The following is a 21,290-nucleotide window of genomic DNA, read 5'->3' as shown; positions in this document are numbered from 1 at the left end:
TGTGAGAGAGTATATGTATTTGTATTTCTTAAAAAATGTTAACAAATTCCTAACATTGCCAATAACATATATATAGTCCCCCACAAAGACAAACTCATTACCTGCAGTTATGTAGCTAGTTAACAAAATACACTAGAAACTATGCATGTGCTATTTGAACACACTCATTAGATGATTAGAAGAACAAAGCGATGTCTATGTCTTACAAGGACAAAGTCCAAAAAAATTGTCCTAAATGGACGAACCAGAAGTAATTGCTTTATGTAATTGTGCTTAATTTTTGCCTAGGTCATGTCCATCGTATATGTTTACAGAAATGTCCAAATCACTTGAGGTAGTTTGCTCTAATAGCATGAACATAATCATTAGGATATTATTGTGATTTGCAAAGGCATATATCTAATCCAAATCAGCGAGCGTTGTTTAAGTCAACTTTGTCATTTATCACTGAAAGTGTTGGATATTATCGAATATGAATTTGGATTCAGATAGATAAAATTAATAAAAATCGGATTCAGATGTATCAACTTTAGCACCACATTAAATTCGAATATGAATACACATCCATATTAATATTTTAGCAGATACAGATACTAGATATTTAAAATATCCATATTCATGTTTCCATCCTTGGTCGGATCCTCTTGCAGTCCACGTTCTGCGTAGCTAGAGCAGGGCTGCACCATATCTAGAGGATTTGCAGCCGGGCTGCACCAAAGTTTTTTTTTCCAAGCAAGCGACCTTGCGTCACCCCGGCCCACGGCTAGATCTAGATGAAGGCCGATCGAGATATTGTGCACTATATATAATCTTCGCCGTCCGCCAAATTAATGTGCACTCTATATAGAACAAAGTTATTAGTGGCTTAATTCTCACCGGAGATCGAGGAGATCACGAGTGCAATAACAATGGAGGTTGCGACGTGCATGACGACGATGCTGAAGCCGGTGAACACCACCCCGCACCCGCTCGCCGGCGAGAAGGTCCCGCTGACCGTCTTCGACCGCGCGGCCTTTGACACCTTCGTGCCCACCGTGCTCGTCTACCCCGCGCCGGCGCCGCCCAGCAACCGGGCGCTCAAGGAGGGCCTCCTCAGGGCCGTCGCGGCGCACCCACACTTTGCGGGCCGCCTCGCCGTCGACGACCAGGGCCGGCCGTTCCTCTACCTCAACAACGAGGGCGTTCTCGTAATGGAGGCGACCGTGCCGGAGGGCGACATGGCCGCGGCCGTCTTGCTCGCCGGCGGCGTCGCTGCAAACGACCACTACAGCAAGCTATACCCACCGGCCCCAAAGGTAGATACATATATAACTTCTTGATTACTTGTTACCTAGCATATATATCTATGTATGTATGTATATATATGATGTCACTGTACGTACTACTATACTGGCATGCATACTACCACAGGAGAAAATTGGGGCGGCGGTGCTGCAGGTAAAGCTCAACCGCTACAAGTGCGGCGGCCTCGTCATCGGCATCATCACCCACCACCGTGTCTCCGACGGCCAATCTTTCAGCAGCTTCCTCGCCAAGTGGGCGATGCATGTACGAGCGGATCACAACGACGGGGACTTTGCTGCCCCGCCGCCCTTCCTCGACCGTGCGGCAACCGCCGTGCCCCGTAGCCCGCCGATACCGGTTTTCGACCACCGGTCCGTCGAGTTCAACGCCGGGGACGCCCACGGATCCAGGTCCTACGCCGTCATCCCCACAGAAAAGATCAAGAACCTAACGGTGAGCTTCACCGCCGAGTTCGTTGCGGAGCTCAAACGCAAAGCGCGCGTCGGCGGCGGCGGCGCCGCCCGGTGCAGCACGTTCCAGTGCCTCCTCGCGCACGTGTGGAAGAAGGTCACGGCGGCGCGGGACCTCAGCCCGGGGGACTTCACGCAGGTGAAGGTGGCGGTGAACTGCACGCGCCGGGCCGACCCCCCGGTGCCGGCGGACTTCCTCGGGAACATGGTGCTCTGGGCGTTCCCGAGGCTTCCGGTCGGGGAGCTCCTGACCTCGAGCTACGGCCGCGTGGTCACCGCGATCCGCGACGCGGTGGCGCGCGTCGACGCCGAGTACATCCAGTCCTTCGTCGACTTCGGGGCGGTGGCGGACGCGAGCGGCGAGGACCTCGCCGCCGCCGCCGCCACGGCGGGCACGGTGCTGTGCCCGGACCTGGAGGTGGACAGCTGGCTGGGGTTCCAGTTCCACCAGACGGACTTCGGCACCGGTCCGCCGTGCGCGTTCCTGGCCCCGGACATCCCCGTCGACGGGCTGATGGTTTTCGTGCCGTCGGGCACGGCGAGGGGCGGCGTCGACCTGTTCATGGGCCTCGTGGAGGGTCACGTCGAGGAGTTCCACAAGATCTGCTACGTTCTGGATTGATCAATGCACGGCCCAATCTAGTATGTTGTTGTTGGGCTGGTGCCTGGTGGTGGGCCTTCACTCGAATCCAAATGGTTCAAATGGTGTCCGGTCATTTTCTCTTTTGTAAATTTGTAGTATCTTCTATCTGTAAAACCTAGTGCCTGCTAATACATCTCAACCGTTAAATCGTCATCCAAATGTCCAGATTTTGTCTGCAGCCTCGTGTTTTATTCATCGCATCATTGTTCCTGTCACGTTTACCAAACTTTACATTGTACTTAGAGTTGCCTCTTCCAACTAAGAATGATAAATTTTTTTAAATTTTAATCTAGATAATCTAAAACACAGGCTAAAAAAATAATATATAAGGGTCTGAGTTACAAAGGATCGGACTCTTATCTATTTGATACGATGTTTTCATGCAACCAAACAAACAGCACACGTATCGTCCTTCCAAACTAGTCTCAGATCCGAACCGTGCCCCAGCTGGAACTCTAAACTATTGCAACAAATCACGCCCTGTAATGCTGCCACTTGTCCACTATCCTCTTTTCTCCTGGATCTTACATGGCCATAGGGTATTGACTCTTTGAGATCCTGTTTGGATCCTTTCATTTTGAGGAGTTAAAATCTACGTAATAGAATAGACTATTTATTTTGGATTGTGGCATTCCACAACTTTACAAAGTATATATATAAGCTTATATTAAATTCATAGGGGTGGAAGATGGAAATTGATTCTACAGATCCTCATGTTATGTTTCTAATGTACAACTAGCACACTCTTAGATTCGCTTCCCTATAGCAGAAGTACAGTGCATAAGTATCTCTGCCATATAACCAACAATAATATACAAATATATTACACATACAACTATATTGGCTTAATTAATTTATATTTAAATTATGATTATTAAAATGGATTTCAATTCCAAGGATCCAAACGGAGCTTAATAGAAAAGATCTTTTAGGTTTTAGGATTAAGGATTTAGTAGCCTAAAATAAAAGCTCTCTTATCTGATTTGTTGTTTCAACGTAATTTTGTGAATCATGTTGTCGGTATTTCGGACCGCCGACCAGTGAATTTGTGTTTGCGCGTCTGGCTTGGATGGTGTGCAAAAAAGACACAAGGGTTTATACTGGTTCAGGCAGAATGTCCCTACGTCTAATTTGGACCGCTCATGTTCTTGCACTAGTTTGCAGTAGGGGTTACTAATGGCAGAGAGAGGGAACGGGCTCCAAAGTCTCCGGTGGCAAAGTGTTGTGCGAGTCCATGAGCGTCTGAGAGTTCGGTCCCCTCTATGGGGGTCCTCCCTTTCCCTTTTATAAGCAAAAGGGCAGGGGTCGGATACATGAGAGAGAGAGTAGTAGAAAGTGGAGGGTGGTCAGGATCCTGCTGCTCTCCTTCCCTTTTACATGGCCCCATGGGCCCTATAGATGACGCCGGGAGTGTCCCTGCGCCGCTCCCTGGTGCGACGTGCAACGTGCGCCTTAACAGGGCAGGCGGCAGCGCGAGCTCCCGACGTGCACGGTGGGTGACATGTTCTGACAAGATGGGCGACGTGAGCCCCAGCATGTTTTGTGGCTTAACCCCAGCGTGGCGGGTGACGGGGGGCTCGCCGTGATGGCCTGTCACCTCTAGAGGTCATGTCAAGGCGTGCCTTCGCCTGCTCTCTTGTCAGAGGCTTGACATCTAACGTGAGCCTTTACTCCCGCGGGGCCCTAAGGGTCCCACATCCCTGAGACGGGCGCGGCCGCGTCCGTATACTCGAGGTCGGGCGAGGCCGAGCTCATGCCTCAGGGTCGGGTGAGGCGGAAACCTCTCCCATACGGGTCGGATGAGGCCGAGCCCGCCCCTCTAGGGTCGGGCGAGGCGGAGTTTTGCTGGCATGCTCGCCCTCACGTCTTGATTGACGTGACCGATGAGAGATCTCCCTCCGCTTGACTCACGTGTGTGCGCTCGAGCGCACCCAGTGGGTGTAGCCCCCGAGCCTCTGGGATTTGTGCAGAGGGTTAGCTAGCGTGTTTGGAGGGTACTCCGGGGTGATGCCTTGGTCTAGGCGCCCCTTCGTCGGGTCTCGTTTCTGCTGATTGCAGCCGGCAGCAGCCTTTGCAGGTGTCGAGTCGTCTGACGTGGGTTCTCCAGCTGCGCCCATCCTTGCTTGCTTCAAGGCTCGTGCAACCTAGAGCATTCCCCTGGGAACCCTGAAAACGCATTTCCTCGAGGTTGAGTTTGACGCTATTCGCTCAGAGTCCGGCGAAGGTTTGCTCTAGATCGGCCACCAGCTGGTCGATCCGCTGGAACTTGACCATGGTGCCATCTACGTACGCCTCAATGGTTCGTCTGATGAGATCGCCGAAACACCTGAGCATGCAGTGCTGATACGTAGCTCCCGCGTTCTTTAGACCGAATGGCATGATGACGTAACAGTACGATCCAAAGGGGGTGATGAAAGAAGTCGCAAGTTGGTTGGACTCCATCGTGATCTGATGGTACCTGGAATACGCATCAAGGAAGCAGAAGGTTTTGCACCTTGAAGTTGAGTCGACTACCTAGTCTATGCGGGGCAAAGGAAACGGATCCTTTGGGCACGCTTTGTTGAGGCTCGTGTAGTCAACACACATCCTCCATTTCCGCTCTTCTTTCGTACAAGAACAAGATTGGCTAACCACTCGGGGTGATACACTTCCTTGATGAATCCGACCGCCAAAAGTCAGGCGATCTCCTCGCTGATGGCCCTGCACTTCTGCTCGGCGAAACGGCGTAGATGTTGCTTGACCGGCTTGGAGCCTGGCCTGATCTTCAAGGCATGCTAGGAGACTTCTCTCGGTATGGCCGGCACACCCGAGGGCTCCATGCGAAGATGTCCTTATTGGCGCGGAGGAAGTCGATGAGCGCACTTTCCTATTTGGAGGAGAGTGCTATGCCGATCCGCACCGTCTTGTCCCTAGAGTTGTCGGGGTCGATGAGGATCTCTTTGACGCCCTCCGTGGGCTCAAAGGATCCGGTGTTCCGCTTGGTGTCGGGTGCCTCCTCCGTGGTTTCCTCCCCAATGACTGTGAGTTCCTCCGAGGCGATGACCGCCGAGGTAAGCTCACAGCTCTCCACCTCACGCTGGTAGGCACGTTGGAAAGAGGAGCCGACGGTGATGACCCCATGCAGGTTCGGTATCTTGAGCTTGAGGCACATGTAGTTGGGGACGGCCATGAACTTCGCGTGGCACGGCATCCCCAAGATGGCGTGGTAGGATCCATGAAACCCGACCACCTCTAAGGTGAGGGTCTCCATCCCGTAGTTGGTCGGATCCCCGAATGTTATGGGCAGGTCGATCTGCCCAAGCGGTATCACCTGCTTCCCCGAGGCGATGTCGTGGAATGGCGCTTCAGATGGCCGAATGCGCAACCAGTCGATGCCCATAGCATCCAGGGTCTCAGCATACATGATGTTAAGGCCACTGCCCCCCGTCCATCAGTACCTTGGTGAGGTGCTTTGTGCCAACGATCGGGTTGACCACAAGCGGGCACCCCCTGGCTACGGATCGCTGCTTGGGTGGTCGGACCGGTCGAAAGTGATGGCCGACTTCGACCACCAGAGAAACGTAGGTGTAGCCAATTCGGCCGCGTAGACCTCCTGGCGCGTGAGCTTCTGGCGGCGTCTGGACTCGTAGGCGGCCAGCCCGCCAAATATCATGAGGCAGCCGTCGGTGGCGGGGAAGCCGTCGTCCTTCCCCTCGGTGTCGCCTTCGCCCGACTTGGGCTTCTTCCTCTGCTCCCTCCTCTTGGAGCCCCCGGACAGGTACTTCTTCAACAGGACGCAGTCCTTGTGCAAGTGCTTCATGGGGAAGGCGTGGTACGGGCATGGCTTCTCCATCATCTTTTTGAAATGATCGAGGGTTTCCCCGGCGGCCGCTTTACCTCCATTATGGTTGGCGGCGGCTACTAGGGAACCCCTGTTGTTCCTCTTCTTCTTCTTCTTCTTCTTCTTCTTCTTCTTCTTCTTCTTCTTCTTCTTCTTCTTCTTCAAGACACCCTCGCCAGCGCTCTCGTCGCGCTTCGTCTTGCCCTTAGCACGGTCAAAGATCGCCCCAACCGCCTCCTCTCCCGAGGAGTGGCTCATTACGATGTCGAGGAGTTCCTTAGTGGTCCGCGGGCTCTTGCGTCCCAGCTTCGGGACCAGGGACTCGTAGGTGGTCCTAGACAGGAATGCCCCAATAACATCAGCGACGTTGGGCAATGCGTTGCACTGCCTAGAGAAGCGCTAAATGTACTCGCGGAGAGTCTCTCCCGGCTTCTGCTAGCAGTTCTTGAGGTCCCATAGGTTTTCGGGGCATTTGTAGGTGCCCTAGAAATTCTCCACGAATATCTTCTTTAGGTCCGACCAGTTTTGGATCCGGTCGGATAGGAGATGTTCGAGCCACGTTTGCGCCACATCGGCCAGGAACAGTGGTAGGTTGCGGATAATGAAGTAGTCACTATCCGCCACACCGACCTGACACACGAGCTAGTAATCCTCGAGCCATAGGCTGGGGTTCGTCTCCCCAGCGTACTTCGAGATGTTCACCGGGGGACGGTATCGAGGCGGGAACGCGGCGCTGCGGATGCGCGAGCTGAAAACCCTAGGACCCGACGGATCAGGGCTTAGGCTTCAATCCTCAGAGCTGTCGTGGTGTCCGCCTTGGTGAGGGTGATACCCTCGGCTCGCAACTGCTTGCTCATCCTCGTTCCCACGCTTGGGGGCATTGAGAGTGAGGCGCGCGTCGCGGTCGACGCTGAGGCATCCCCGAACACGGGCGTTCGCGGGACCTTCTCCCCCGTGTGGGGCTTGGTGGACGGACACATCCTTGACACCCAGCATCGAGCTCTCCTTGACACCCAGCGTTGGGCCCGCATCGCTGAGACATCGAGCTCTCTGCCTGTTGTGGTGCTGCGCGCTCCAAGAGCGTACGCAACTTGTGGTGGGCGCGATGTGCCTCGGGCACCGCAGGTTTCAGGAGTCCTTCAAGCAAAGCCGCTGTGGCAGTGACATTCTGGCTAGCCCGAGCGAAGAGTGGGGGTCCCTCATCATCTTCGAGGATCCTCCGGTTGACGTCACGGGCGTTGGCGTATGCGCGCCTGCCGTCTCCGCGGCGTCCGATCTCGCGCTCAAGCTTGGCGTGTTCCTGCTCTAGCTGGAGGCGTGCCTCCTCGAGCTCCTTTTTCCGCTCCCATAGCTGCTCCAGCCGAAGGCGGGGCGGGGCTTGGTTTCTTTCCTGGGCTTTGCCGTCGGAGGCGTCTAGGGGAGTGTTTCCATCGTGGGTGCTTTCGACGTGCACCTTAGTGGGGTCCGCCACGAAGCACTCGCTCGAGGGGTGATGGCTTCCCCCGCTGGAGTTGGAGTCAGAGATCGCCTCCGATTCCCCCGTGAAGAGGTCATGGAAGGACTCAGAGACGTAGTCCGTCATCCCCATGAACTCGCTGTCCATGGGGAGCGAATCAAAGCGCAATGCTATGAGGCGTTGTACATCCTAGGCCGCGTTGCGCAAGCCGAACAGGAACGTTGTCGAAACGCTCCCAGTCAGGATGTCCAAAGAGAGCGGTTCTCCCCCGGAAAGCTGCGCCGTCACATTGGCGAGTGAGAAGAGAACGCGACGCAAGTCCTCCTATGTTGGTCGAGGACCCAGGAAGGTGTGAAGCTGTCGCCCAGCCTCTCGCAACTGAAATCGAGGGGCCCGCTGCCCTCGGAGGCGCAATTCTCCAGGGTGGTCAGCCGCAACCCCCCGAAAGCCTCAATGATGGGGTTGAGGTTGGGGGTGTGAGGGGGTCGGACCGGAACGTGAACCACCTCCAGCCCCCCTTGATGGCGACGATGAAGTCCAGGCTCTCAAAACGCACGAGCGCGCCTGGAGCCCATCCTCCGGCGTGGTTAGCCACCCGCAGCTTTGTGGAATCAACGAGATGTGCAAAAGCCCTCTACCTGGCGCGCCAAGTGTCGGTGTTTCAGACCGCCGACTAGTGAATTTGTGTTTGCGCGTCTAGCTCGGATGGTGTGCAAAAAAGACACAAGGGTTTATACTGGTTCGAGCGGAATGTCCCTACGTCCAATTCGGGCTGCTCGTGTATGCAGTAGGGGTTACAAAACGGTCGAGAGAGGGAACGGATTCCCAAGTCTCCGATGGCAAAGTGTTGTGCGTGTGGCAGAACCAACCTGAATTACACCGGCTCAAGTACGCGAGTCCTCTCTTGAGGGCTACCTCGTGCTTCAAACGGTATAATCCCTTGGCCTGTCGGGTAACGTCCCGATAAACCACCGAAAGCAGGATCCAACAAGATACCTCGCACGAAGGCGAGTCCAAAGATATAGAAGCCATTGCACTTTACATCACAGGCAGATATATTACAGATGCATGTAAAAGTAACGTAAGTGTCCAACGAGGAACATTATTACAAAACAGTTCAAGTTTTAAGCCACAACAGCGGAGTTTGAAACACGAACACTGTACACGTCGTTATTACAGATATCATGCTAGCCCTGGCATGATATCACTCGGCGGAATCTGTGTTGGCCAGGGACGGATCCTATTCCACGGACCAACCATCAGGCAAGGGGTAGGGCCACAAGGTAATGAAAGCTGGCTCATCAGGGAGGTTACCTGAAGTAAATAATTACAAGGCAAGATTGAGTATGCTAATACTCAGCAAGACTTACCCGCTCATGGTATACTTAGCCATGTATCTAGACTTATGCAGGTTTTTCAGGTTTTGGTTAAAGTTTTCAGCTGAAAAGCAACAAAGACTAGATCCTTAATTTCAACTTTTAGTTTTCAGGTTCTAGTTGAATAACCATTCTAGGTAAGCACCTATGTCTACTCAAACATGGTAGTATCTTGAATCAAACATCATCTTTGATAATCATAAAGTTGCTCTTGTTACTCTATGTGGCAAAGGGATTAAGCAGTCTCAATCTCCGCGAGAAACGGACGATTCCTGAATCGAATTTCAAAACCTTGCAAGGGTAAACCTAACACACACGCTTGGAACACCAAAGGGTCGTTCCGAAGCAACCGTTTACCTTTCATTCTGACTCGTGGATCAGATCCACCACAAGCGACTGCAGGACCATACGCACTTCCAAAGTGCAGGACGTACGTCTGTAGCGCGACTACAAAACCCGTACTTCTGGTTGCCCAGCAACACGTATTCCTACACGTCGAATCAAGTAACCAAAAGAAACAAATACATGTGGTGGGGGGTATGTCCACTCCTCGGACCGATTGGCTACTAGGCTTAACGCTTACCATATTTCACGGCATGTGGCTAGTACTTTCAAACGCTTAACCACCGCTACCACACACTGCGACCTTATCCAGTTCAACAACACAGATGGGGTATCATCTCAACCATGATACCTCACAAAACTCGCTATAGTGATAACAGGAATGTAAACTTCACAATTCCTATATCGCGCGAGTGACAGGGAATCACTCGACTTCTACCGGTCCTATTAGCATAGCAGCTAGTCGGATTCGAGTTCTAGTGTTCAGTACATTGGTTCCTAGAATTATGCAACTAGGGTTCCAAACAATTCTTAAGAACTTAATGCAGAGATAAATATAAGTAGATATGAATGGCAGTGTAATAAAATAATGGGTTATGTCCGGGGCTTGCCTTCTTGCGTAGGATTGGGAGCGGTAGGGTCAAAGTTATCCGAACTTTGGTTCAGAGTTTCAGTTAAACCTTCGACGATGTTCCCGGGTTCTTCAGTTGCTTCCACTCCTTGTTCCAGGACAAGCTCGTAGTCACCGTCGGCGAGAGCGGTTGAGTCTACATGAGATGCACAGTTATAAGTTATGGAATGCATATTTTTGTATTTTAAATCCCGATAAAATTACAATCCAATTAACGATCATTATATTTCAACAAACAACCTAATTACCCTGTACTGGGCAGTCATTTATCGAGTATCAACCAAACTAACTAGTTACGTTAAGCAACAGGGTGGGTTACCCTAAACATCCAACTAACTACATTAGGTAGCATGTTTGGTTACCATAAGCAACAACTAAACACACTTAGCAACTTCATTTATTTTATTAACTAAACATTGTTATTAACCTTAGGTTATTATTTAATTATGGCTGATTTTTTATTAATAAAGCAAACCTTAAATTAGGGAAAATAAATTAATACTACGAAAATTATCCTAAGTGGGTTTAATTGAAATAACATTACCCTAGATTTTTCAGAATATTTAGTGCAATAAATAAATCACAACAGTTAACTTAATTAAACTACATAGATAACTTGAATAAATTTTACAGAGCAAGATACTTCAAAACAGGAGCTACAAAATTTACTGAGCATAGATTTGTATTAGATATATTTACTGCAGTTTTATTGGAATTTTAATCTAAAAGGAACTAAACCACAAAATTTAACAATATCAAAATTGAAATTTCAAGATGCAATTATAATTGGAGTTTTACACTAAAACTAGGGTTCCAAATTTAAGGACATCATAAACTACTCAAGACTAGTATTCCAGAAAAGTTTCATATTTTTTCATGCATAATAATTATTATTTATGAATTACCTTTGAATTTAAGCTTGAAACTTATAACTCAAGTTATATTAGGTTTCTGATTCTCAAATTTTTATGATGGATCATACTTATAAGGATCAAGTTATGGTAGAAATTTCATCCATAAATATGCACAGATGCTTTTGAAATTAATTTGTGAAGGTTTCATTAACATATGACAAAGGTAGCAAAATATTCTATCTAGAGGGCTGATCTAAGCCTCAAAATTTTTCATAAGGCTACTCAAACTATATGCAACATATGCTCCAAAAATCAACAGCAGCAAGGCTATGGATCATAAGATTTAATTAAAGCATCCTTTTACTTGTATTTAAAATATAGAACAAACTATGCATTTTCATAGCATGATTATGAAACAAAAGTTGTAGAATTCATCACAAGGATTCTAACCCAACAAGTTTGGTATTTTTTTGATTTTTCTATGATTTTTTACACATTTTTGAACTTCACTGATTTGAAAGAGAGGGAGGGACTGAAACTTTGCGTAAAGGACCCTAGAAGAATTTGAATGCTTGCAATGTAGCCCCTGGCCGGAGTCAGAGCGGGGGACACAACTTTGACCGTCGATTCCGGCGAGGCTCGTCGCCGGCGGCGGGGGAGAAAAGAGGGAAAAGCACGAGGGAGTCGAGGGCGACCTTCGGGAGGTCTCGGATGGGGTCGGGGAAGTCTGTGTGGGCCTGCCCACGGCGAGGCAGAGGCGGCGGCCGGGGAGAACGGCGCGGCGGCGCTCCGGTGTCCGAGCGGGGAAAAGGATTGGCCGGACAGCTGCGCGAGGATGAGGTGGAGCTGAAGGCGGGGTCAGTGCAGGCGGAGCAGCTGTGGAAGGGTGGGGCGAGGGTGAGCTCGAGCTCACCGGCGTTCGGGCGGCAATAGTGACGGCGTTCCGAGGCGTGGGAGTGGAGAAGGAGGAGAAGAATGCGACCAACAGCTCGGCGGGATAATTGTAGTGCTCAAGCGCGCGCAAACACAGGGACTGGGCGCTCGATTTGGGGCTTGCCACGGCGGCGGCTCGGTGGTGGCCGAGCGGCGGTGGCGCGCGCGTGGCGAGCTCAGGAGACGCGAGGGAGGGAGGGGAGCAGAGGTGGGGGAGGTAGGGGGCGACGCGTGGGCACGTGCAGGAGCTGGAGGTGGAGCTCGGGGTACTGCGCCGGCGGTGAGCGGCGGTGGCAGAAGCAAAGTAGAGGGGAAGCGGCGGTGACAGAGGAAGAAGAAGCAGACAGGAGTCAGAAGGACCTGTTTGCAATTTGAGAAAATTCCAGGGACTCCTCTGTAAAGAAAGATTTCCCATTGATACGAAATCCTAGTAAGAAAAATGTCTAAAGCAAAGTCGTAAAGAATTTCAAACCCTACAATAATGCTTTAAGGTTCAAGTTCAAAATCTCAAAGGATACAGTTTTATTTTAAATTTTTGAACCAAACTCAAATTATAAAACTTTTGTTATAATTAAGCAAAATGCTTTAATGTTTAGGGTCTTTTTGCCAGATTGCATGCAGTGTAATCATGACTAACCTTTTTACACTTTAGCTCTTAAGTAAATCTGAGTTTTACTTTTATCTTTCAACCATTTCACATGTAAACCCTTATACCTTTGTGTTAATTACACATAGGTCCTTAGTTTCCAACAAAAGCCTATTTTTCTTAGGTTTTTCTTAACTTTTGCACTTTTCTTATCTATAATCATTTAGGTTTGACACTTAATAATATATTCACCCAATTACACTCAAGGACTTTTACAAATCATAATTTACAAATATACCCCTAGCTTTCTTTACAACTTATATACACCATAGCATGTATACATATAAGACATCCAAACTTAGTGTCTAAGTTGCTAACTACCTGGATGTTAAAGTGCGAGTGCATGATTATGAGAGTTTGGTTCCTCGATAGGGTCCTCCCTTTCCCTTTTATAAGCCAGAGGGCCAGGGGTCAGATACATGAGAGAGAGAGGGAGTAGAAAGAGGAGGGTCGTCAGGATCTCGTTGCTCTCCTTCCCTTTACGTGGGCCCTATGAGCCCTGTAGATGATGCCGGGAGTGTCCCTGCGCCGCTCCCTGGCGCGACGTGCGACGTGCGCCTTTACAGGACAGGCGGCGCGGCCCCCGGCGTGCATAGTGGGCGACATGCGTTCTGATAAGACGGATGGCGTGAGCCCGCGGCGCATTTTGCAGCTTAACCCCGTCGATGCGAGCGATAGGGCTTGCCGTGATGGCCTGTCACCTCTGGAGGTCATGTCGAGGCGTGCCTTCGCCTGCTCTCATGTTAGAGGCTTGACCTCCGACATGAGCCTTTACTCCCGCGGGGCCCTAAGGGTCCCACGTCCCTGAGACGGGCGCGGCCGCATCCGTACACTCGAGGTCGGACGAGGCCGAGCTCATGCCCCGGGGTCGGACGAGGCGGAAACCTCTCCCATAGGGGTCGAATGAGGTCGAACCCGCTCCCCTAGGGTTGGACGAGGCGGAGTCCGCGCCCTCAGGGTCAGGCAAGGCGGTTCACGCCCCGTTACTGTACCGTTGGCGTTGTTTTGGCCGGTGGCCATCCTAAAGACCACCGTAGTTTGGGCATCACATGTTTTGTAGCTCAAATAACACTAACAAAATGCCGATTTGAAATATAATTTCGTTTAAGTAAATCTTTTGAAATGTTCCTAGGAAAATAATACCTAATAAATCCGATTTCTTTTATTCTCCACCGCGCGTCCACGTTCCCCACTTTTAGGCCCAGTTGCCCAGATGCTTCCAGGCCGCCACGGCCATCCCGTCACGACATCACCACTCCTCGTGGTCCCACCCATTCGCCAGCGGCGACAAAAATATCTGGTCTGACCCCACACGCGTAGAAAGGTCCGGATCCAAACCCACCACCACCCCCTCTTCCTCTCCCTCGCCTCACCCTAGGTTTCGCCCGCCCGCCCGCGCCGCCGCCATGATGCCGCAGCCGCAGCCCGGCGTCGCCCCTCCTCCCCCGCAGTCCGCCCCGGGCGCGCCGCAGCACTGGGGCGGCATCCCGCCGCCGATGGGCCCCCAGCACCAGTACGCGCCGCCGCCGCACCAGCAGGTCCCGCCCCCGTCGCAGATGTGGGGCCAGGCGCCCCCGCCGCCGCCACAGGCGGCGTACGGCCAGGCGCCCCCGCCACCCCAGGCCGCGTACGGCCAGGCGCCTCCCCCGCCGCAGGCCGGGTACTACGGGGCGCCACCCGCGCCGGCGCCCACCGCCGCACCCGCCGGGCCCAGCGAGGTCAGGACGCTCTGGATCGGGGACCTGCAGTACTGGATGGACGAGAACTACGTCTACGGGTGCTTCGCGGCCACAGGGGAGGTAGCGCTTTCTCGATGCCTGCACTCCTCGCGGTCGGAATCTGCCGCGTGCCGCCCGTGCCTTGCTTCGATTCGTTTGATTTGAAACCCTTGATGCTTGTTTCCAGAGCACACTGGGTGTATGTAGATGTCAATCAGCTATGCTTATCGTTGTTGTAGGATTATTAGATTTCGATTCAATATGGGATCGATTGTGAACTCATTTTTGATGCTGTATTTGATTATGTGTGCATCCTTAAGGTTTGAGTATGATGTTATGGGTATTAATTGTGGATTTAGAATTTCTGTCCATGAATGTATATGACTGTAGGCACTAATCGCGTGTAGCGCTAGCATCAAATCTGAATTCACAGAAATTTAAGAAACTATTTCCATACTTCCATTGAGATTTTACTTCAGATGCATTGATGCTTGTTTTCATTGTTAGCTAAAGCAAAATTGCACTAGTGCTGTGACCACCCTGATGTTTGCAATGTTGCCTTGCATTCTATTTTAACTGGCTGGTTGATTGATTCTAGAATGTTTGTGCTGCCACTGTACCCAGTAATTATTGACATATTGTTGTATTTTTCACACCATTCTTTTTTTGGTTTTGTGCATAGGAGTATTTTGATCTTCTGTTTTTTTCTCTCTTGAATTTCTTAAATTTGTAGGTACAATCTGTGAAGCTTATTCGTGACAAGCATACTGGACAGCTTCAGGGCTATGGTTTTATTGAATTCATGAGCCGTGCTGCCGCTGAAAGAGTTCTTCAGACTTACAATGGGACAATGATGCCCAATGTTGAGTTACCATTCCGATTGAATTGGGCCACTGCTGGTGAAAAACGTGATGACTCCCCTGATTATACAATTTTTGTTGGTGACTTGGCTGTTGATGTTACGGATTACATATTACAAGAGACATTCAGGGTGCATTATCCTTCTGTCAAGGGTGCAAAAGTTGTAACAGACAAACTAACTATGCGCTCAAAGGGTTATGGCTTTGTGAAATTCGGTGATCCTAATGAGCAAGCTCGTGCAATGACTGAAATGAATGGAATGCTCTGTTCTTCAAGACCCATGCGTATTGGGCCAGCTGCAAACAAGAAAGCTACAGGAGTTCAAGAAAAAGGTGAGGAATAACTTAAGACCAGTTGAATTTATCTTGTTTTAATAACTGCATTTTATATTTTCTTTGCATTTGCACAATCACATCTGACTTCCAGATTATTTCATACATCAGCTTTGTTACTGTGTTGTGGTTGCTGTTACTTGCTATGTCAGTTTCAATTTCTGTGGTTTTGTTTTGTATACTTGTTCCAAATGTATTGAAGCTTGGTTGCAGTCCTTGAACAAGTGAATAGCTCCACAGCATTTCGTTCCTGAATTCGGATCATTTGATACATTAGGATTCTGATGAAATACTCATGAAACTCCTTGTCTGGAAGCAGGATACCACGAGGCTCTTCATATAGGGAGCCTTGGAACTGACTTGAGCTGCAATGCATGTCTTGTGTAATGCGTGGCCTCTGTTAGGTCAGTGTTAATTGTTTATGTCCTAAATTTGATCTCGGTTCCTACGGTATCTACTTTATGTCTTAGTTTTTTTTGCCTTCCTGCCACAGTCCAGTTATTGTCTTCTTTCTTTTATGAAGTCTAATACCTGTTTAAGAACCTTTTGCCTTTCATTTTCTTCCTGCCACAATCCATTTATTTCATTTTTCCTTTATTAATGCTATTACTTAAGTACCTTACCACTCAAATGTTCCAAGTTGGAGTGCTTGTATATAGTGCGTAAGCTTCAAAGCCTAGTGATGGGGAGCCTGCACTTATTTTCACATGGATTCACGTTTCTTACACCGTCCTTTCGATAACCTTTTTCTTTTGGCAAAGATGCTATGTGTGAACATCTTTTAGGGGAAGATTTCACATTGATCTTTTTGGTAAACTTCCATTTGACATTACGTTATCATTCCTTTTCGTATATCTAATTTACTTTCATGACTTCAAAGTAACATTGGAAAACGTGCAAACTGCTGATTCTTTTAGTGTGTTTAGCTAATGTATCGATATGATATGTTCTACAAATATAATGGTGTGCCTATCCAACTGGTAATGCTTCTTTGCAGAAGCTTTCATGTTCCTTTCTAGGGGAGGAGATTTGATGTGAGATGCCAATAATCAAACCTTTTCACATTTTGTGTAGCTGGCCTCCTGGGACATCTTAAGTTGTCTTAGGATCCTTCAAATAAGCATGCTGAGGCCCATCTGCCACGTTTGAATGTGTGCACACGAATAGGAAAAATAAGTTCTAGAAAACACTAAAAGCGGTGACTTTTTTCTGCTGATCTTCCTTTCCTTATGTATTTGGACATTTATTTTCAACTTGTTAGCTCATTGAAAGTAGTGTGAATTTTTTAGCTTTTGTGATCCTGAGATTTTGGCGTCACATTCTGCATGTGGATTTCAGTTACCTTAGTCGCCAAGTCATCTGGAGATAAACCTTTATGATTTGCTTGCCTGGAACAAATCCCAGTCTTTGCTTTTTTCGCTTTGTGCCTGTGGATGTATTTTGAATCTTCCAAGATATTATGAATTTAGATGAAAGTAGCTGGTTGCTGACTTTCTACTAGTATCTAATATCAACATTTATGAAACCAAAATTATCAAAACTTTCTTAGACTTCTGATTTCAGGTACACTGGATACAAGCATAGTTGAATGAGTTCATGCTGTAACAAGGTCTAGTAATGAATTTTGTAAACAAAATGCATGTAAACATCAATTGCTAGAATTTTACCTTTTAGCTGATGAAGTCCCATAATGCAATGTGCTCTCTGATATTATTCTTTGAATGTGAGATTGAAAAGTGAGCAACCAATATTTGATGCACCGCTTCCCCCAAAATTTTGACTTCTTTACTGCTTTACACTTTTGTCATCAGCTTGTGATTCTCTGTGCTTGTTAGTGTGGTATATATCTGTGAGCTAGTAATTGTGAATCTGATTGTCTGAAACGTATTCTTTTGTGGATGCAATATGTTATGGAATATCTGCATATGATTCTCTTAACCAAACAACATTTTACAACTATTCAAGCTCATACTGTACATGATGATCATCCACATCCACATTTTATTTTCTCAATATTCAGTAAATCTTACATTAAGCTTTTTTTATTTGTGTTTTATTTACAGTACCAAGTGCCCAGGGAGTTCAGTCTGACAATGACCCTAACAATACAACCGTGCGTTCTTTACGCTATTTTCCTGCCTGCAGGTAATTGTTTTTAACCAGTTACTAATAATCTGTCGCTGTTGTTGAGCACAGATTTTTGTTGGCGGCCTTGACCCCAATGTCACTGAAGATATGTTGAAACAAGTTTTCACCCCTCATGGAGAAGTGGTCCATGTGAAGATCCCTGTGGGCAAAAGATGTGGTTTTGTTCAATATGCTAGCAGGTTGCCTGAATTTGTGCTCTACTTTTTCCTTTGTTTGCCGATATCTGCTTGATTGTGTGCATCCAAGTAATCAAAGTTCTGTTGCTGTGCGTCCAGATCCTCTGCAGAGGAGGCATTGGTAATTCTGCAGGGTACCCTGATTGGAGGGCAGAATGTGAGGCTTTCTTGGGGTCGCAGCCCTTCAAACAAACAAGTTCAGGTTGGTTCTCGCATATTAACTTACCTTTTCTGTACAATCAATTGAAGCTAATGCATTTATATTTCCAGCCTCAACAGGATTCGAACCAGTGGGCTGGGGCTAATGCAGGGTATTATGGCTACGGGCAAGGCTATGAGGCATATGGGTATCCTCAGTCTCAGGATCCTAATGCTTATGGTTATGGAGCCGGAGCTTATGCTGGCTATCCAAATTATCAACAGCAACCTGTGGCACAGCAGCCACAGCAGCAACAGGTGAGATTTTTCTTACTTGTTGATCTCATCTTAGAATTACGAGCTGGAATGCCATTTGCTTATATTCTTCACAACTCTTAGATGCCAGTTCATTTAACTTAGTAATGCAGTATCTCATGTAACTCTTAAGATTTGACTAGATTTGATGGAACTTTATTATTTTCATTTGGCTGATTTGTATCAGCCATCATGTGAGTAATGATATATTTGCACGAAAAGAAATTAGAGTTACATTTGCAGGACCCTCTATGTTTAGATATCCTCCTTTTTGTTAACAGAGTACTTCTTTTTGTTTAGGGGGGTACTTTCGTCTGAAATGACCAACGTTGGACATTGCTGTAGAAATCTTGAATAAACAGTTAACACTAGATCAGTTGAAACTGGACTAATTGAACTAGGCCTATCTCTTGGTTTGTATTGTTTTCTAAAGTGCACAATCCTTTAAGCCTTCGTGCTCTGAACCTTTCCTCTCCTTAGTTGATATATAGAATATATTGCCATATACATGCTGAATTTTATATATTTTTTTTATTTCTTGTAGACCAAAATAAATTGATGCATTGACCTTGATCCCACTGGCCTCGAGATATTGTCGACCTTTTTGTCTACATATGTTCATACTTTGCGTATTTATTGCTATGATAATCTGACAAATTCTTTTCATCCTTTGCAGTGAGATGCAGTGACAGACCTATCATTTGGGTGCGTTTTACTGAGTTGTAAGATATAGAGCGCCCGTTGCATGTCTAGCTGAAGGCTATACAAATATGATTTGTAGTACTCCAGAGTTTTAGCGCCTTGTATGGTGCCCTGTGGTTCTATTTCATGATCCTAAAACAAGATGTTGCGTGCCATGGTATCGTTAATTTGTCTTTGCTAGCTCGTATGCTATCGTGTCATGTCTTTTTATTACTGGCATTTTCTTTATACTGTAGTGTTCTAAAAATTTGAGGTGTGGCCCGGATGTTTGCCTTCGGATATGTTATGTTAGCTAACGAGCATGCAGATTGAGCTGCACCTTTGTCCATTTTTCTTGGCGACAGGATTAATATGTTATTATCCTTTATAATCAGAGTTCCCTTACCTCAGCGGTCTCCCAATTCGTGACTGCTTTCGCTTTTGGATTGCTCTTTTTTCACTTGGTATTCATCGAGTCCCTTGCAAAGGTCGATCTTTTGGTGAGGTATCCCTGCTGCTACTATGAACTATGCGGGGCCCCACCAACACAATCCTATGGTGGTGTTGAATCCTCCCGCGTATTTCTAACGCCTCTCTGGGTTGAATCGAGCTGGTGTGGGGGCGTTGAAGAGAGATGGCGGGCGTAGTGGGGAGAGGTGGCACGATGGGAGCTGACGTAGCGGGTGGATGTCATCTTCCTCATGGCCGGCACCGTGACCTTGAGCTGCCTGGCTCTAGAGAGAGGTGGTGCAGCAGGGAGACAGCGCGACATGCAAGTGGAGACGATGAGGCGGTGGGCTGTGGTGGGCCGGGGAGGTGGAAAGAGGCATAGAGATGTGCGAGGCGGGCAGTTTCTTCTCCTTATCGAAATTAAAAGGGTCATATTGATTGTGCAGATGGTAGCTGCAGATGGTTTGATGACACGTAAACTTGCCTTTCCGCCTTTGTGAAACACCCTCGTTAAGTTTAGGAAGCAACATATTTACTGTTACGAAAATAGAAGTTACTCCATCATGTGTTACAACGTGTAAGGCCTTGCACCTTCTTACAAGATCAAACACCCACCCCCCCCCCCCCCTCCCCCTGTTATGGCTCTCATGCACATTCTGCATTTGAAATTCTTTCTGTATAATTGCATCATGAGTCAGCTGCCAATTTAAAATTACTGCTATCACTTTATTAATGCAAAGGTAAACTCATTAGTACATCGCATAACATTATTTTGATACAAACTCTACTTTCGCAACAATTTGAGGGCCTTAAACGTACTTGGTATAGAACTTGACACATGCCATTTGCTTTTATTGTTGTTACATAGAGATCAAACACAACACATGCACTTCCTGAAGATTCAAGTTATGCATCATCTCACATGCTGTAGTTTTTAGTAGTGGTTGTTCTCCCAGAACTGAGCCTGGAGCCAATCGATTGTCCCCTTCTCCACCTGGAATGCCTTGGCCAAAACATCATCAGAGATGGGTGGCTTTGATCCAAATACCGCGTTGGCGATAGTAATGGCTCCAGGGTTTTGGCTGCTGAGCGCAGCAATGGCAACCGCTGGCTTGTCGTGGATGGGGTTGAACTGGAAGTGGATGAGCCCTTCGGGGAACACGAACACGTCACCCTTGTTGAGGACCTTGGCAAGCAGGGTGTTGTTTGGGTTGGAGGTGACAAACCCGACGTACAGGGTCCCCTCAAGCACCGTGAGGATCTCAGTGGCACGTGGGTGGGTGTGCGGCGGGTTCTCACCTAAGGGAGCATAGTCGATGCGGGCCAGAGAGATGCCAAGCGTGTTGAGGCCAGGGAGCTGCATGACATTGATCAAGGTGACATTAGACCCCACCTTGCTCTTCATGGTGTCCCTAGGCTTGTCAAGGTTGGCTGCCTTGAAGAAGTCATCTGCACAAACAGCCATGGGGTCCTTGCACACGAATCCATTCACCTTCACTGTATGGATTATAGATGCACAGGCATAAGAAATTATAGGCGGTACATGTATAAATGTTTGCAGTAAGTATTTGTGTGTTCTAACGAATGGCTACTGTTCTGGTAAGTGATTTAGCATAATAGGAACATCAGAAAATGACATAAACTAAGTGTACGCATACCAGGAGAGTGCAGGTCGGCGACACAGAAGTCCTGGAGCGGGCTAGGATCAGAAGCAATGACCTGAGAGGCCACCAGTGCTAGAAGAGCTGATATAAGGAAGTAAGAGGAGGTGGCCATTTGGTTCGAATTTAGCTTCTCCTCCCTTTTGTGTATTTGTGCTCTGTACAATGGACTAATTAAGCACAGGTGTGTGTGTGTTTGTTTTGCTGATGGTTCGCTATGGAGGGAGATGGATGTGCTTATATAGCCACAGCACGCGGCAGCGTGAACTTGTGAGCGACTGAACCAGTCAAGTTGAGCCGAGCAACAAAAGAATTAGTCTCTGGGTTTGGTAGAGAAGAACCTGCTGATGAAACT

The 21,290-nt window shown here is 48.2% G+C and overlaps 4 protein-coding genes across 4 annotated transcripts; 2 read left to right on the top strand and 2 right to left on the bottom strand.

Annotated features, from left to right (window-relative positions):
* Window positions 1-908: 908 nt before the first annotated feature.
* LOC112897939 (tryptamine benzoyltransferase 1-like) lies at window positions 909-2,531 on the top strand. Its single transcript, XM_025966344.1, has 2 exons — window positions 909-1,295; window positions 1,411-2,531. The coding sequence occupies exons 1-2, from the start codon at window positions 909-911 to the stop codon at window positions 2,374-2,376; spliced, it is 1,353 nt and encodes a 450-aa protein (XP_025822129.1). The 3' UTR covers window positions 2,377-2,531.
* Window positions 2,532-5,263: 2,732 nt separating this feature from the next.
* On the bottom strand, window positions 5,264-5,800 carry LOC112896899. Its single transcript, XM_025965023.1, has one exon. It carries the CDS (start codon window positions 5,798-5,800, stop codon window positions 5,264-5,266), a length of 537 nt encoding a protein of 178 aa, XP_025820808.1.
* Window positions 5,801-13,774: 7,974 nt separating this feature from the next.
* LOC112897540 (polyadenylate-binding protein RBP45-like) lies at window positions 13,775-19,173 on the top strand. The gene is made up of 7 exons (XM_025965852.1): window positions 13,775-14,254; window positions 14,907-15,366; window positions 17,430-17,479; window positions 17,563-17,693; window positions 17,790-17,892; window positions 17,961-18,146; window positions 18,820-19,173. The coding sequence occupies exons 1-7, from the start codon at window positions 13,862-13,864 to the stop codon at window positions 18,820-18,822; spliced, it is 1,326 nt and encodes a 441-aa protein (XP_025821637.1). The 5' UTR covers window positions 13,775-13,861; the 3' UTR covers window positions 18,823-19,173.
* Window positions 19,174-19,977: 804 nt separating this feature from the next.
* On the bottom strand, window positions 19,978-21,158 carry LOC112897543 (germin-like protein 8-8). The gene is made up of 2 exons (XM_025965854.1): window positions 20,933-21,158; window positions 19,978-20,771 (listed from the first exon to the last, which is right to left on the bottom strand). The coding sequence occupies exons 1-2, from the start codon at window positions 21,048-21,050 to the stop codon at window positions 20,209-20,211; spliced, it is 681 nt and encodes a 226-aa protein (XP_025821639.1). The 5' UTR covers window positions 21,051-21,158; the 3' UTR covers window positions 19,978-20,208.
* Window positions 21,159-21,290: the final 132 nt, after the last annotated feature.

The sequence above is a fragment of the Panicum hallii genome, chromosome 6, assembly GCF_002211085.1.
Source record: "Panicum hallii strain FIL2 chromosome 6, PHallii_v3.1, whole genome shotgun sequence".
Classification (NCBI taxonomy): Eukaryota; Viridiplantae; Streptophyta; class Magnoliopsida; order Poales; family Poaceae; genus Panicum; species Panicum hallii.
The sequence above is the reverse complement of the archived record's forward strand: the minus strand, read 5'-3'. Positions and strand labels throughout refer to the sequence as shown.